This window comes from Saimiri boliviensis, chromosome 7 (assembly GCF_048565385.1).
Source record: "Saimiri boliviensis isolate mSaiBol1 chromosome 7, mSaiBol1.pri, whole genome shotgun sequence".
Taxonomy (NCBI): domain Eukaryota; kingdom Metazoa; phylum Chordata; class Mammalia; order Primates; family Cebidae; genus Saimiri; species Saimiri boliviensis.
In genome coordinates, this window is record NC_133455.1 from 100,207,623 (window position 1) to 100,222,797 (window position 15,175).

The following is a 15,175-nucleotide window of genomic DNA, read 5'->3' on the forward strand; positions in this document are numbered from 1 at the left end:
TATAAGCAAAATCTTCAACTTATCTCTAAGATGCCAGCTACATGAACGTACTCTAGAAAGGATTGCTGATTATTATATTTCTCTCAGCTCCTTCTGACTATTTCAAAAGCATAGTAAGAGTTCTGCCTTTGATCTCGCCACTGCTACAGGTATATAATCTGCTAACTGTGAAGGATCTCACCAGTTTTCCTGACGATGTGAACCAGCAGGAGGAAGAACACGAACCCTGTCCCAATCCTTTCATCTTTCATTATGGGGCCTTCTACGTTCCCTTATTAAGTAATAATGAAGCAGATGTTTATAGCTTCCTCAAGGTAAAATTCTCCCTACTTCTTAACATGCTGGCTTGTGATTTTTTGAATGTTAATGAAACTCTGTATCTATGCATAATTTTAATAATTATTTAGACTTGCCTCCTCATTTTTCAGTGGAGAAAAACGAAGCCTATAAAAAGGTTAAAGTCTCTGTCAGGATCATGCAAAAACTCAGTTTGTCAGTCAGGGCTAGATCTAATCTCTGCCTATTCATCCAGATACCTTTTAGTTATGTGTAGGCATTTTTTCACAAAGTAAACAATAGCAAATAAAGAATACAATCTTAATAGTCCATAAGTGTAGTCATTTCGCTATTCTAGATTTACTGTCGGTGTTTCACCATAGAATTAATATAAGGCTACTGGAATTACATAAGGCAGTTTCTAAGGATTGTATGTTTTATATATTCTAATCGAGCTTACAAGTTGATGGAATAATCATTTTTTCCAGGAGATGGGATTAAAGGTGTTCACTAACTCAAAAGTCCGAAAACCAAAGTCATGTTCAGTCACCCCCATTGTGCCTGTAAGAGGAATGAGTCAAGGACACTATGGAGGTATAATAGCAATTTGCTTTTAATTTTATTTCATGTCCAATAATATTACTATGCCAAAAGTATAAAATGAGATAATGTAGTCCCATTTCCATTTTATAAACACAGAGAAAGCAAGATTCAAATTAGTTGTTTCTTGCTAACTTAGCTGGTGATAACCAAAACTGATCAGAGACTTTTTTTAGCTACATCAGATATTTCAGGGCAAAAAATCAGATAAAATACAAGATTCTGATATACCATAGGAGAAGGAAAATACTTACAATGGAGGAGAGAATAATTCTGATTATGGAAACAGGAAAGACATTCATAGGAATGCTGTATTTTGAAAAACATAAAGAAGGACAAAATCCTTCACTGGTGACAAGAAACGATATGAACTTCTCAGAAATATCTCCCATTCCGTGGCCAAAACCACTACTCAAATAGAGCAGACATTTTCAAGACCCTTCAACTTATTAAAACATCTGTTCCATCACCAGGTCTATTTACACTTGAACACTGTCCAGCTCTGCCTCATCCCTCTCTCCTGATTCCACTCCCCTTTTCTCCAAAATATTCCTGATGTCCATCTGCTAACAAAATGTATATGCCTTGAGCTCAGATTGGAAATCAGAAGTCCTATATGTGAAGTGGGTGTGTCACATCTCCACGCTAAGCCTCAAATCCTCCATTAATAAATTAAAGGACTTTGACTAATGGTTCTTGAAGATGTTGGAAAATGCCCAACAAGATAACTAAATAGAATGTACCAAAGCAAATTAAGACCTTTTGATTGTTTAAGTAGCATTTTTATGTTCCTTGGCATTTGGATTACATTTAAGGTTAATATCCATCTTTAAATGAGCTTTATTATAAAGAAAATGACACCCGGCCGGTGCGGTGGCTCACGCCTGTAATCCCAGCACTTTGGGAGGCCAAGGTGGGTGGATCACGAGGTCAAGAGATCGAGACCATCCTGGTCAACATGGTGAAACCCCGTCTCTACTAAAAATACAAAAAATTAGCTGGGCATGGTGGCGCATGCCTGTAATCCCAGCTACTCAGGAGGCTGAGGCAGGAGAACTGCCTGAACCCAGGAGGCAGAGGTTGCGGTGAGCCGAGATCGCGCCATTGCACTCCAGCCTGGGTAACAAGAGCGAAACTCCGTCTCAAAAAAAGAAAAGAAAAGAAAAGAAAATGACACCTGTTAAAGGGCCATGGACTGTTTATCTCTAAGTATACATTCAGTGATAGCACACGTTTCTAACAATATCTCAAAAATGGTAAACATGATTTTGTCATATATCAAAGACATATAAATAATGAGAATAGAGCATAAGGGAAAGGAAAATAGCCAAGAGACTTAAATAGAACAAACATCAAGTTTAAACCATGGAAGTTAAGGATGAAGGAAATGTTCTGGAATTTATTAAAAATGGATTTGGGATCATATAATAACACTCAGAAAAAAAAGCCTTCTAAAATGTGTGATGAATACACCATGGAGATTGAAATTAGTAGAGATAAATCAGTCAGGTATATGAGGAAATAAAAGAGCTAAGAAAACTGAAATATCTTGTGATATTTCTTGAAAATAAGTTCAAGGAAAATAGCCACTTCCATGACTATTTGGGAAGCCATCATACACCCTGAAGGTATTTGATGGTATAGAGCAGTACATATGAGGCCGGGCATGGTGGCACATGCATGTGATCCCAGCACTTTGGGAGGCCATGGTGGGTGGATCACAAGGTCAGGAGGTCAAGACCATCCTGGCCAACATGGTGAAACCGATGTCTACTAAAAATACAAAAATTAGCTGGGTGTGGTGGCAAATGCCTGTAGTCCCAGCTGATCCAGAAGTGGAGACAGGAGAATTACTTGAACCCAGGAGGTGGAGGTTGTAGTGAGCCAAGATTGCACCACTGCACTGAAGCCTGGTGACCGAGTGAGATAACATCTCAAAAAAGAAAAAAAAAGAACAGTACATATGAAGATATGAAGAAGATAAATTCAGTAGTGTTGGTAGGGCCTAAAAGAGAGGAAGAGTGAAAGATAATTATGCTAGACAATGAAAGACATGACTAGTACCTGAAACTATAAAAATTAAGAAGTTACAAATTTAAATTCATGTGTTCAATATTAATTGACCTAGTTTCTGTTTATATAACAAAAAATAGGAACAAAAATCTTCAACAATATGAAGGTTATGTTCTAATAGGCAGTGAGAGAATATTGTATGGCTCACTATAAGGTTATAAATACTATATAGGAAAATTCAAGTAGGGAAGGGATTTTGAGACTGAAGGAAGTTGCAAATTTAAATGAGGGGGTCAGTAAAGACCTTACCAAGAGAGTGAAATCTGAGCAAACATTTGAAGGAAGACAACAAGCCATGTGACTCTCTGGAAAAAGAATATTATAGTCATAGGAAATAATATCAATAACAGAAAATACTTAAATGGAGTGCTTTCTATGCTCCAGGATATAGATAGTAGGGAGATGGGTAGATGATTGATAGACCGATAGTTACAGATAGATGATTTTAGATAGATTTCCTTAATTCTTGCAGTAACCTTACAAGGTGGGTATTCTTAACACGATTTTACATATAGAAAAACTGAGACCCAGAAAGGCTAAATAACTCAGCCACTAAGATGTCATAGCCAATAAGATGTGGCATGGGGTAGATTCGAGTCAGGAAGTTTGATTCCACATCCCACATTCATAACCTCCTCACTAATCTATCTCTCAAAGGCTTTGAGGTGAGAGCATGCCTGAATTATTCTAGGCAGAGAAAGGAAACCAGTGTGACTAGAACAGCGTGAATAAAGTGTGAGCAGTTGGAGAGAGAGATCAGAGCAATACTGAGGCTGCACTGTGTGGGGCTTGTAGGTCATAGTAAGGACTTGACTTTTATACTATGAGTGAAATAAGGAGCTTTTCAGAAGAGGAGTGACATGATCTAATATGTGTCTCGATCACACTAGATTCTAAATTAAAAGAAAATTTTCAGGGTTTTTTTTTTTTGTTTTAATTGTTGTTGTTTGTTTGAAGGCATTAAAGGTCAAAAAAGTATTATGAAGCTGGGTTGAGCAGCCCTTTTTAAGTTATGAACAGAACATTTCACTGCAAGTATTTTGGGATCAGCAACAAGGCAGAGTATGAGTGGCTTAGTCCAGAGTTCAGCACATTTTCATGAAGTCAAATGGAAAAAAGCAGCAAGAAAAACAAATAAGATTTTTGTCTTGGGAAACTGATTTAAAGGCACTTACTGTAGAGTTTATTAGTTCTGGGATGCAGGAGAATAAAACTGAGATACAGAGACTACGAAAGGACACATGGAAAGTCAAGCTGACAGTAAGAGTAGGAAAGATATAGCCATCTTCCACCAGATGCCGTGACATGTTAACTGCAGTAACTTGAGGAGGTGAAGGACCCTTGACATCTTCAGGAGAAAATGGAAAATAGTTCATTTAGGTGCATCCTCCTTTTAGATATTTCAGTATTTAAGATAACAGTGAAGACAGTGTAAGACAGAACATCAGTGAAAAATCAGAGTCAAAGATAGAAATCGTTGCCTCTTGGCAGGACATGGGGCAAGAAGGTGTGTAATATTCACTTAAGAAATTACTACTGATGCTTTTATCAGTGGTAAAAAGTATTATGGTGAGATTGCCAGAAATGTGTTTTTGCTTACAAGTATTCTTTCACAAGGTATTTCTGAAATATCACGTGGGGTACATGGAGGGAGATCTTAACTCAAATTCAATTATTAAGCATGATTTCAGGCACAACATGCACAAAATTGCCTTCATGTCTAGCTCTCTGCCCTGTCAAGATAGTAAATGATTTCTTTGTCTCAACCATACAGCTATTCCTAATGGAAATATCTGTTTTGACATCTGAATTATTTATTTCAGATGTCAAAAAATAAATAGAATAAAATCTAATGCCTCATCTTATTACACAGAGAATAACATTCTGCAAACTTCCATACAGTACACAGAATTTAAATCATTAAATTCTGTTCACTCCACTGGTAATTCCATTTTCAGTATTGCCACCACTCGCAATGCTTAAAGAGCATTTTACAATACCTCAGTTTCTCTAAGAATGAAGCAATACTCTCTCAACTTCAAAACCGGCCCTTCCCCACAAAACCCATAAAACTGTCTCCAAGTGATCTTGTTTTCCCAGCTTCCATTCACATCAAATTATGCTACGTCTGGGATACCCAGAATTTCCACCTCTGACAAAGACTCCTCTCTGTTCAGAGAATGAGGGATCACAAAGTATTTCCCAAGTTCTACAACTTCTACAAGACTTTTAGGACAGTCTGAGCAGAAAAACTGAAGATTTGTTCTCCAAAGTCACACATGTGCACCATGAAATTAATGCATGCTTTTCCCTAACTAGACAATTCTCTCTCTCTTTAGTAGCTTCAGGAATGGCAGCGATGCCATATTCTCCTCAATTTAACGAACATAATATAATACCTGTAACTAATGAACAAAATTCAGGGCCGGTCCCTGAAACCATGCGGAGTTATTTTCCTGAGACTTGGATCTGGGAGTTGGTGGCAGTGGAGTAAGTGAATTGACTTTCCTCCATTGGCTGGAGGGAAGGGGATGTGGTTCCTCCAGCATTTTCAATTCTAAGATAATCTTTCTGAAAAGTTCTGGATAATTATCTTAATCTCTTACTTTTTAGGACAAACCTAAGTTAAATTCTGCAACTGTATAAGCTTATTAATGTAATTGTCTCAGTGCCGAGCAATTCTAAAATAATTATTTCTGATGCTGTCAAATAGTAGAGATGGGAGCTATAAATATCCAATTCTATATGTACTGTTTAATGTCATTCAGGGAGCCTTCTGTAAATATCAGGGCTGGGGCAGGCACATAAACAAATCAGGCTGTGTTAATCCAAGGGTCTAACTGTTGGTCATGATTCTTAAAAATGCTTATTTATGGGATTATGCAATAGCAAGGAAAGTTAAAGACCAAAATGAATCACAATTCAAACGTTTGTATTCAAAGTACAGACATGTGGGTTATGACTACTTGCTGATAAGGGGGAGAGGTACCATTTAGTGCCTTTTATTTTCCCGACTCAGATCCCAGGATATGTCCTGGGATCAGTGAACACTAATCTAGTGTTCACAGGCATGCAGACACCTATATACCCTTAAGTAAATTCAGTTCTTGACATTAGTTTAAGCAGATTGATTCTCACTTGAGAAAAGTGGCTCACATTTATTTCCATTCTTCAATTACCCCCCTCCCCAGCTCATCAGGTGAGGCTGAGGTAGGAGTAACAGTCCCTGACACCATCACCGAGTGGAAGGCAGGGGCCTTCTGCCTGTCCGAAGACGCTGGACTTGGTATCTCTCCCACCGCCTCTCTCCGAGCCTTCCAGCCCTTCTTTGTGGAGCTCACAATGCCCTACTCTGTGATCCGTGGAGAGGTCTTCACACTCAAGGCCACTGTCCTAAACTACCTTCCCAAATGCATCCGGGTAAGGAAAATGAGGGTGAAGAGACAGCGTGGATAGAACAAAAGATTCCTTTGATCAGTCACCTACTGATTCTGTTCCCAATACTAAGGATAATTCAGAGAATTATGTGTTCGCAATGTGAATAATGAGTGCTAAGCAAAGCAAGACATGATCAGAGAGATACTACAGTGATATATGTGCTATGGGTGCTTAAACCATGGCTCTCTAAGCCACAGCTTGCTTTTTTATTTCTTAGCACTTGCAGAATCCTTTGCCGCAATTAGATTTGATGCCAGGAACATTCTTGCAGCTGACACACAACTCAGCTTCCTCAGTTCCATGAGTGTCATTCTCTAAGCCCGCGTCTCAAAATCTCCACAATATATCATTTTAATTTATCTTATAGCACTTATCTCTTTGTAAACTATGTAGTAGTGGTTGTGTATAGATCATTTCTTTCTTTCTTTCTTTCTTTCCTTTTTTTTTTTTTTTTTTTTTTTTTTGAGATGGGGTCTCGCTCTATATCCCAGGTTGGAATGCAGTGGTGTGATCTTCGCTCACTGCAACCTCTGCCTCCGGGGTCCTGGTTCAAGCAATTCTCCTACCTTAGCCTCCCATAGATCATCTTTCTTATAACACAATATCCTCAAGATCGGAGGCAGCTCATCCATCATTCCCAGTGTTCTATGCCTCCCATGGAGTAGACATGTAATATACGTTGTAAGAAAAAGGAGAAGGGAGGAAGTAAGAAACAGTAAGGAAATCTACATAGCAGCAGATAGTACTCCATAGGGCGATATACAACCACTGCTTTTCCGTTTCCTGCACCACTGCCACGTCTGCACACTTTCCCAGCCTACCGTAATGCAGATGCCAAATCCTCCTGCTACATAACCAACCTTGATTTGTATCACTGCCATTTCCATGCTTCTTAAAGCATGGATGAATCTATGTGACATGCATTTTTCTTACAAATCTCAATTTACTGCAGCATCCCACACTTGGCCCCAATTCTACATGTTCGTGCCTTCCCGTATTCTGATGATTTCTGTCTCTGCCTCACATGGGGTGATAGGTCAGTGTGCAGCTCAAAGCCTCTCCGGCCTTCCTAGCTTCCCAAAATACAAAGGGAGAAGAATCCTATTGTATCTGTGGAAATGAGAGACAAACCTTGTCTTGGACAGTGACTCCTAAAACTCTGGGTGAGTGACAGTACCCCAAAGGGCCTATCAATCAACAAGGATGGTGGCTATCTGAGCCCTTTTTTCATCATATTCTGCTTTACTTGCCATGGATATAATTCTGTAAAGTTACATTTTATTCCTATTTCTACCTACAATGACCTTCTCCCACTATTCCCACCCAGGCTAGTCCCCGTAATCACTACTCCTGGATATTGGCTACTCAGTACACACTAACTTTGTTGGGTTTTTTTATCAGCTTTATTTTCTATCCTGGCCAATTGTAAATTTAAAACAGACCCCTTAACGGTGATTGGACTATCAAGATGGATACTCATGTTTGCAATATTCCTTGTTTTAGGGAAGGTGAACTTCTCAGTGAGTGCAGAGGCAATGCAGTCCCTAGAACTCTGTGGAAATGAGGTTTCTGAGGTCCCTGAGATTAAAAGAAAAGACACAGTCATCAAAACCTTGTTGGTGGAGGTAACATATTTTGGGGAGACCCTAACAACTGTAAGAATAAAACACTGGGTGGTCACTCTTGAGACCATTAAATTTTGCTCACACAATACATCCTTTCAGACTAATGGAATTTCCCATCCTAAAAGCCCTGCAGCAGACACTGCCAGCTACTGTAAAACTTTTTTCACTAATTATTTGAGTGCAACTTCCTGATCTCCACCTCTCTCCTAAGATTCATGTGTCTCTCATACCTATTACCTTTGATTCACTGCCCTTACTATCTCTGCATTTTCTCTCTACCAGCCTCCCTGGTTCTTCATTGTTCATGGATTTGTATAACAAGAGAACGTTATGTTCTCACTTATAAGTGGGAGCTGAATGATGCAAACACATGGACACATGGAGGGGAGCCACACATACTGGGGTCTGTCTGAGGGCGGGAGTGGAAGGCGGGAGATCATCAGGAAGAATAGCTAATGGGTGCTGGGCTTAAAACCTACGTGATAAGACGGTCTGTGCAGCAAACCACGATGGCACACACTTACCTGTGTACCAAACCCGCACATCCTACATGCCTCCCCTTGAACTTAACAGTTGGAAAGATAAAAAGTAGGATGCTAAACATCATTCATGAAAGCCCTACCCATCAAAGAAAGGAATCAGTGGTGGCTCTCTTCTCGCTGGGATGTTTATAATTTTTTTGCTCCTTCTCTTTCTTTTCATCCAAGGCTGAAGGTATTGAGAAAGAAAAGACTTTCAATTCCATGACCTGTGCCTCAGGTAAGAGTCCCTCCTCATAATCATAGTGAGATCAAAGCCACACAGGGGTACAAACCTCAAGTTACAATGCACATTTATAGATATGATCTCCCAGTTGTCAGAGTGTTCCATTAAAGGCAGCGTAATACTTAATATTTCTTTAGATAGGTTTTACAAATGAAGACATTGAGGCCAAGAGAGCAAGTTAATGTGGCTCAGGTGGCACAGAAAGGACTAATACCTGTGCTTTCTTTGTTCACATGTAGCTCTTTTACCTGGATAGCCCAGTGGCTGCTGCCACAAGCCCAGCTGCAGAAGCTTCGAGTGTACCAGGACAAGGTAGAAAGAGAGCAGGGTTAGCCAAGCACCATGGCTCACAGCTGTAATCTCAGCACTTTGGGAGGCTGAGGCGGAAGGCTCACTTCAGGCTGGGAGTTTGAGACCAGCTTGGCTGACATGGTGAAACCCTGTCTCTACTAAAACTACAAAAATTAGCCAGGCGTGGTGGCGGGCACCATAGTCACAGCTACTTCGGGGGCTGAGGCACAAGAATCCCTTGAACCCCCAGAGGCAGAGTTGCAGTGAGCCGAGATTGTGCCACTTCACTCCAGCCTGGGTGAAAGAGTGAGACTCTGTCAAAAAAAAAAAAAAACAATGAAAGAGAGCAGGGTCACGATAAGTTTGAATCCCAACAGATAGTCTCTAAAACAGCTGCTGATGAAACATAGACATTTTCTACCCTTCTCACTAAAAACTGTGTGTTGTCCATGTCAGAAAATAACTTACATTTGACTTCATCATATCACTAAGAACCAGTTTTACTTTTATACAGCTCTCTGTTATTATTTCTGTATCCAGAGTGTATATAACACTGTATTTGTCATTTGAGAAGGGCTAATTTAAGATATGTTCATATTATCTGTTTATAAACATGGGAATTTATTCAAATATTATATAGAGTAAGAGAGCCAGTAATTTGTATTATTGTGGGCATAAGTCTTAATATTGCTTCAATAAAGTAGAGAATGATGGTTCCCCACCAGGTCCTAGACTTCTTTTAGAAAGCTACTGAGCCCAGCAATGCAAAACATAGTTAAATGAGAAGAGGAAGGACTCTGGAAGTCACAGAGTACCAAAAGAAATTAGACTATTAAAGGTAATTTCATCATTAAGTCAAATTCTTATTCATTGCATCCAGAGTTTCTCAAGGAGATATAATAGTATTACTGCTAATTATAATAATAAAATAACCACAATAATAATAATTGCTCACTTTCATTGAAATTTAATATGTTGCAAATACTGTTCTGATGTTTTACATGTATGTTTTCATCGCATCATCACAATTTACCCAAGGTCACAAAGCAGGGCCAGTACCATATCCAGGCAGTGTGGCTCTGAGGCTTCACTACATTATAATCAGTAAATTATGTTGTAATCATAGATGTCCTTCTTTAACATGTGCTGTCTGTTTCTAAAGGTGCTGAGGTGTCTGAGCAGCTGTCCTTGAAGCTCCCATCAAACGTGATCAAAGAATCTGCCAGAGCCTCTTTCTCAGTTCTGGGTGAGTCACTTTGCATGTAGTAAACCTGGACCAAAAGAATTGCCACTGCACGGCTCATCTGTGTGTTGTATTTGAATTATCAAGTTCTCGAGAGCTGTTATTCTTATTAGGATCCTGGAAGTCACACTCTATGTGTAGAACTTTTCTTATCTAAATGATAGAGCATGTGACTCTGAATATAAAAGCCATTTTTAAAAATAACGTTGGCTACTTATGAGCTGAAATTATTCTGACATCCAATCTTTCACATTCCCCAGGTGACATACTAGGTTCTGCTATGCAAAATATACAGAATCTCCTCCAGATGCCCTATGGCTGTGGAGAACAGAACATGGTCCTGTTTGCTCCTAACATCTATGTCTTGAGCTATCTGAATGAAACCCAGCAGCTGACAGAGGAGATCAAGGCCAAGGCCATTGGCTATCTCATCAGTGGTAAGTGAGACAGAAAAAAATTTATTTTGTGACTCTAATGAAACTTTTCCTAATTAGGCTTCAGTTAGATCATCAAATATTAACCTATGATGATAATTTTTATGAAAACAGCTATCATCCCACACTCTCATATGATGTTATGTTTTGATACATCCGTAACATCCGCACAACTACAGATCACAGGAGGTCATAAAATGTCCACGGCTCCTGGATGCATCAGCCCGCACATATGGATGGCCTGTCTTTAATGCTTCGTGAACCATCTGAAGCCTTCCATTTCAGGTTACCAGAGACAGCTGAACTACAAACACCAAGACGGCTCGTACAGCACCTTTGGGGAACAGCATGGCTGGAACCAGGGCAACACCTGGTAAGGAAGAAAATCTATTCTGAGTTGAAAACATGCACAGAGATCAGCCGCCTTCGTTCATTTTCTGTTGCTTATAACAGAATACCTGAAACTAGGTAGTTTATACAGAAAAGAAAGTTATTTCTTACAGCCATGAAGGCTGAGTCCAAAGTCAAGGGCCTGCATCTAGTTGAGAGTCTTCTTGCTGGTGTGAATTCTCAAGAGTCCCAAGATGATTCAGGGCATCACATGGCAAGAGGATTGAATGTGCTCACTCAGGTCTCTCCTCTTCTTTTATTTTCTTTACTTTACTTTTAGAGACTGGGCTAGCATCTCCTCCTCTTCTTATGAAGCCACCAGTCCCATTCTGACAGCCTTTTTGTCTAGGGATGGATTCCATTCATGAGGGCAGAGCTCTCATGATCCAATCACCTCTTAAAGGCTCCACCTCTCAATGCTACCACATTGGGGATTAAGTTTTAACATGAGTTTTGGTGGAGAAAGCATTTCTAAACCATAATGTTACCCTATTTGATTCTTACAGCTACCCTGCGAAGTGAGAGTTATTAGCTTCATTTTACAGAGGAGAAAACTAATATTCAGTGTGGATAAATAAATGTGGCAGGAGCAAACATCTAAGCAGTAGCAACATTACTTTGAAGTTGACTTTTTAAATCCAATGTACCCAGACTCTCTTCCTTCTCATGTTGCTACGGGAATATTATAAGTTTGGAACTTGCCCCCTTAAATTGCTGTTCAGCACTAAGAGGTGTTAGAAAAATGCTAGAAAAACTACAACCATCACTGACAAGAGCATACGTGACCACCTCTACTAGATGATATCCTTTCTCTCTCTCTCCCTCTCTCTCTCTCTCTCTCTCTCTCTCTCTGTGTGTGTGTGTGTGTGTGTGTGTGTGTGTGTGTGTTAGTCTTACCACACAGGCAAACACAGGAAAGAAAAGTGGAAGGCCAGGATGACGGAGGGAAATAGTTACTAAAGCTGGACATTAGAAGTTGCCTCATTAGAGTAGGGTTAAAACTACAGAAAGTGGCCGGGCGCACTGGCTCACGCCTGTAATCCCAGCACTTTGGGAGGCCAAAGTGGGTGGATCACAAGGTCAAGAGATAGAGACCATCCTGGTCAACACGGTGAAACCCCCTCTCTACTAAAAATACAAAAATTAGCTGGGCATGGTGGCGCATGCCTGTAATCCCAGCTACTCGGGAGGCTGAGGCAGGAGAATTGCCTGAACCCAGGAGGCGGAGGCTGTGGTGAGCCGGCCGAGATCGCGCCATTGCACTCCAGCCTGGGTAACGAGAGCGAAACTCTGTCTCAAAAAAAAAAAAAAAAAAAAAAAAAAAAAACACTACAGAAAGTAAGCTCAGACATCTATGAAAAGAAATAAATGCATAAAGCCTACAATGCAAAAGCAAATATCTTAATTAACAACTAAGAAAACTAGAAGGAACCTGAATCTCTAAAGTGGCATAGAAATGCCGTAGGAAGCAAGGACAAGTTGGTAATGGATTGAATAACCTGTGGCCACAAAAAAAAAAAAAAAAAAAAAAAAAAGTCTCCAAACTCTCAGTAATAGCCAGTTGACTTTCTTGGGGGCACATTGTGATGGGGGGTCCCGGTGTGCAAAACAGAGCAGTGAGATGCTAAATGAGAACAGCCTCAGCACTGAGTTCTTCCTCCCCCTAAGGCTCACAGCTTTTGTACTGAAGACTTTCGCCCAGGCTCGAACCTACATCTTCATTGATGAAGCGCACATCACCGAATCTCTCACATGGCTCTCTCAGATGCAGAAGGACAATGGCTGTTTTAGGAGCTCTGGGTCACTGTTCAACAATGCCATAAAGGTGAACTGTTCTGTGAACTTCTGAGCCTATGACATATCCATGTAGCATCCCACAAGGGCGGGGGGAGGAAGAAGGCACAGGAAATTGCAAAGATGAAGTCCTGGATGGTGTGGGACGGCATCAGGGAAAGAGTATTACACCTTCTACAGAGAAGGAAGAAATTGGACCAGATGCAATGGCTCTCACCTAGAATCACAACATTTTGGGCGGCCAAAGCAGGTGGACCGCTTGAGCCCAGGAGTTCAAGACTAGCCTGGGCAACATAGCAACACTCATTCTCTACAAAATTTTTTTTTTTTAACAAAATTAGCCAGGCATGGTAGTGTGTGCCTGTGGTTGTAGCTACTTGAGAAGCTGAGGCAAGATAATTGCTTGAGGCTGCCATGAGGTATGATAGCGCCACTGCACTCCAGCCTGAGCTGCAGAGCAAGACCCTACCTCAAAAAAAAAAAAAAAAAAAAAAAGTAAAAGAAAAAGAGAGAGAAAATCGAACACTGCATGTTCTCACTCATAGGCAGGTGTTGAACAGTGAGAACACATGGACACAGGGAGGGGAGCACTACACACTGGGGTCCGTTGGGGGGAAATGGGGGAGGGATGGGGGGTGGGGAGGTGGGAAGAGATAGCATGGGGAGAAATGACAGATACAGGCAAGGGAACGGAAGGCAGAAAACCACACTGCCATGTGTGTACCTATGCAACAATCTTGCATGTTCTTCACATGTACCCCAAAACCTAAAATGCAACAAAAAAAAAAGAAAAAAAAAAGAGAGAGAGAAGGAGGGGGAGAAATTGTATATTTTGAATGGGGATGTTACTTTACCTGATAGAAACATACTGAAAATTTGTTTCCATCAAACAACAGAAGAGAATGTGCTACCACTCGGCATTGAAATTAATCAAATCAATGTTGTATTCACAGGGAGGAGTAGAAGATGAAGTGACCCTTTCCGCCTATGTTACTATTGCCCTTCTGGAGATTCCTCTCCCAGTCACTGTAGGTACCAGCTCAATCCCATTCCCTACCATGAAAACTGTAGACCTACTGTCTGGAACGCCACCCTGTTAAGGGCTGAGTCTCTGGTCTCCGTTGGTTCAATGATGAGGCATTTCTCAGACTGATAAGCTCTTTGGTTGATGTGTTAAGAGGGATTTACACTTGGCCAGTAATCTCCTTAGACTATGTATCAGAACTAATCTAAAAACAGGTTCTCTAGTCTTACTCTTTGGGATTGAACTATAAAGCAAAGTGATTGAAAATACTTTTCTATTTAAATTTAATGACTATCTAGCTGTCTGCCTATCTGTCTGAAATCTGTTAATAACATAGGACGGTCAATATCCAGCTCTGGGTTTGCTCTGGCCTCTATTCACCCTGGTTTGGCACAACCATCTTTCTGCCTTTACAGCACCCTATTGTTCGCAATGCCCTGTTCTGCCTGGAGTCGGCCTGGAATGTAGCAAAGGAGGGGACCCATGGGAGCCATGTCTACACCAAGGCATTGCTGGCCTATGCTTTTTCCCTAGTGGGAAACCAAAATCGGCGTAGAGAAATACTGAACTCACTTGATGAGGAAGCTGTGAAAGAAGGTGAGAACACTTATAAGTGGGAACTGAACAATGAGAACACATAGACACAGGGAGGGGAACAACACACATTGGGGCCTGTCAGGGACATGTGGGGAGGGAGAGCATCAGGATAAATAGCTACTGCATGTGGGACCTAATAACTAGGTGATGGGTTGACAGATGCAGGAAATCCCCATGGCACACATTTACCTGTGTAACAAACCTGCACGTCCTGCACATGTATCCCAGAATCTAAAATAAAATAAAATAAAATTTAAAAAAGAAATAAATAAAAAGTAAAAGTTTTAAAAAGTGTGCAAAAATAAAGAAGGTGAGAGCAAACAGTAAATGGTACCAAATTTCCCTCTCCACTTACACTGATTCTACGTAAAGGGGAGAAATATATTCCTGCTGAAGTACACAAGCTTCATCTGTAATTCTTTAGCCAAGTCATACATTATGAGATCAGAACACCTCTTACAAATCTATCTTCTCTGGGACTGCATACGTTATACAGAATAGAATATAATTATACTGCTGCAGATAAATTGCAGAATTTTCATGATTTCGGCCCACTTACTTGAATAAAAAGAGGTACGACAGCTCTTCCACACTCCCCCGCAACTCCCTACCCAACACCATCCTG

The 15,175-nt window shown here is 40.5% G+C and overlaps 1 protein-coding gene across 2 annotated transcripts in view; it reads left to right on the forward strand.

Moving 5' to 3' along the window:
- PZP (PZP alpha-2-macroglobulin like) overlaps positions 1-15,175 on the forward strand; it is a 68,677-nt gene that overhangs the window by 40,434 nt on the left and 13,068 nt on the right. The window contains exons 16-28 of one of the 2 annotated variants that reach the window (XM_039471936.2): positions 150-314; positions 765-870; positions 5,292-5,439; positions 6,141-6,369; positions 7,424-7,550; positions 7,891-8,012; positions 8,720-8,771; positions 10,231-10,314; positions 10,572-10,748; positions 11,031-11,118; positions 12,804-12,960; positions 13,883-13,957; positions 14,370-14,550. In XM_039471936.2, the coding sequence (XP_039327870.1) occupies positions 150-314; positions 765-870; positions 5,292-5,439; positions 6,141-6,369; positions 7,424-7,550; positions 7,891-8,012; positions 8,720-8,771; positions 10,231-10,314; positions 10,572-10,748; positions 11,031-11,118; positions 12,804-12,960; positions 13,883-13,957; positions 14,370-14,550 (1,711 nt within the window). Of the gene's footprint in view, positions 1-149; positions 315-764; positions 871-5,288; positions 5,440-6,140; positions 6,370-7,423; positions 7,551-7,890; positions 8,013-8,719; positions 8,772-10,230; positions 10,315-10,571; positions 10,749-11,030; positions 11,119-12,803; positions 12,961-13,882; positions 13,958-14,369; positions 14,551-15,175 lie in introns of both variants that reach the window. The other variant, XM_003926676.4, reaches the window with a different exon arrangement.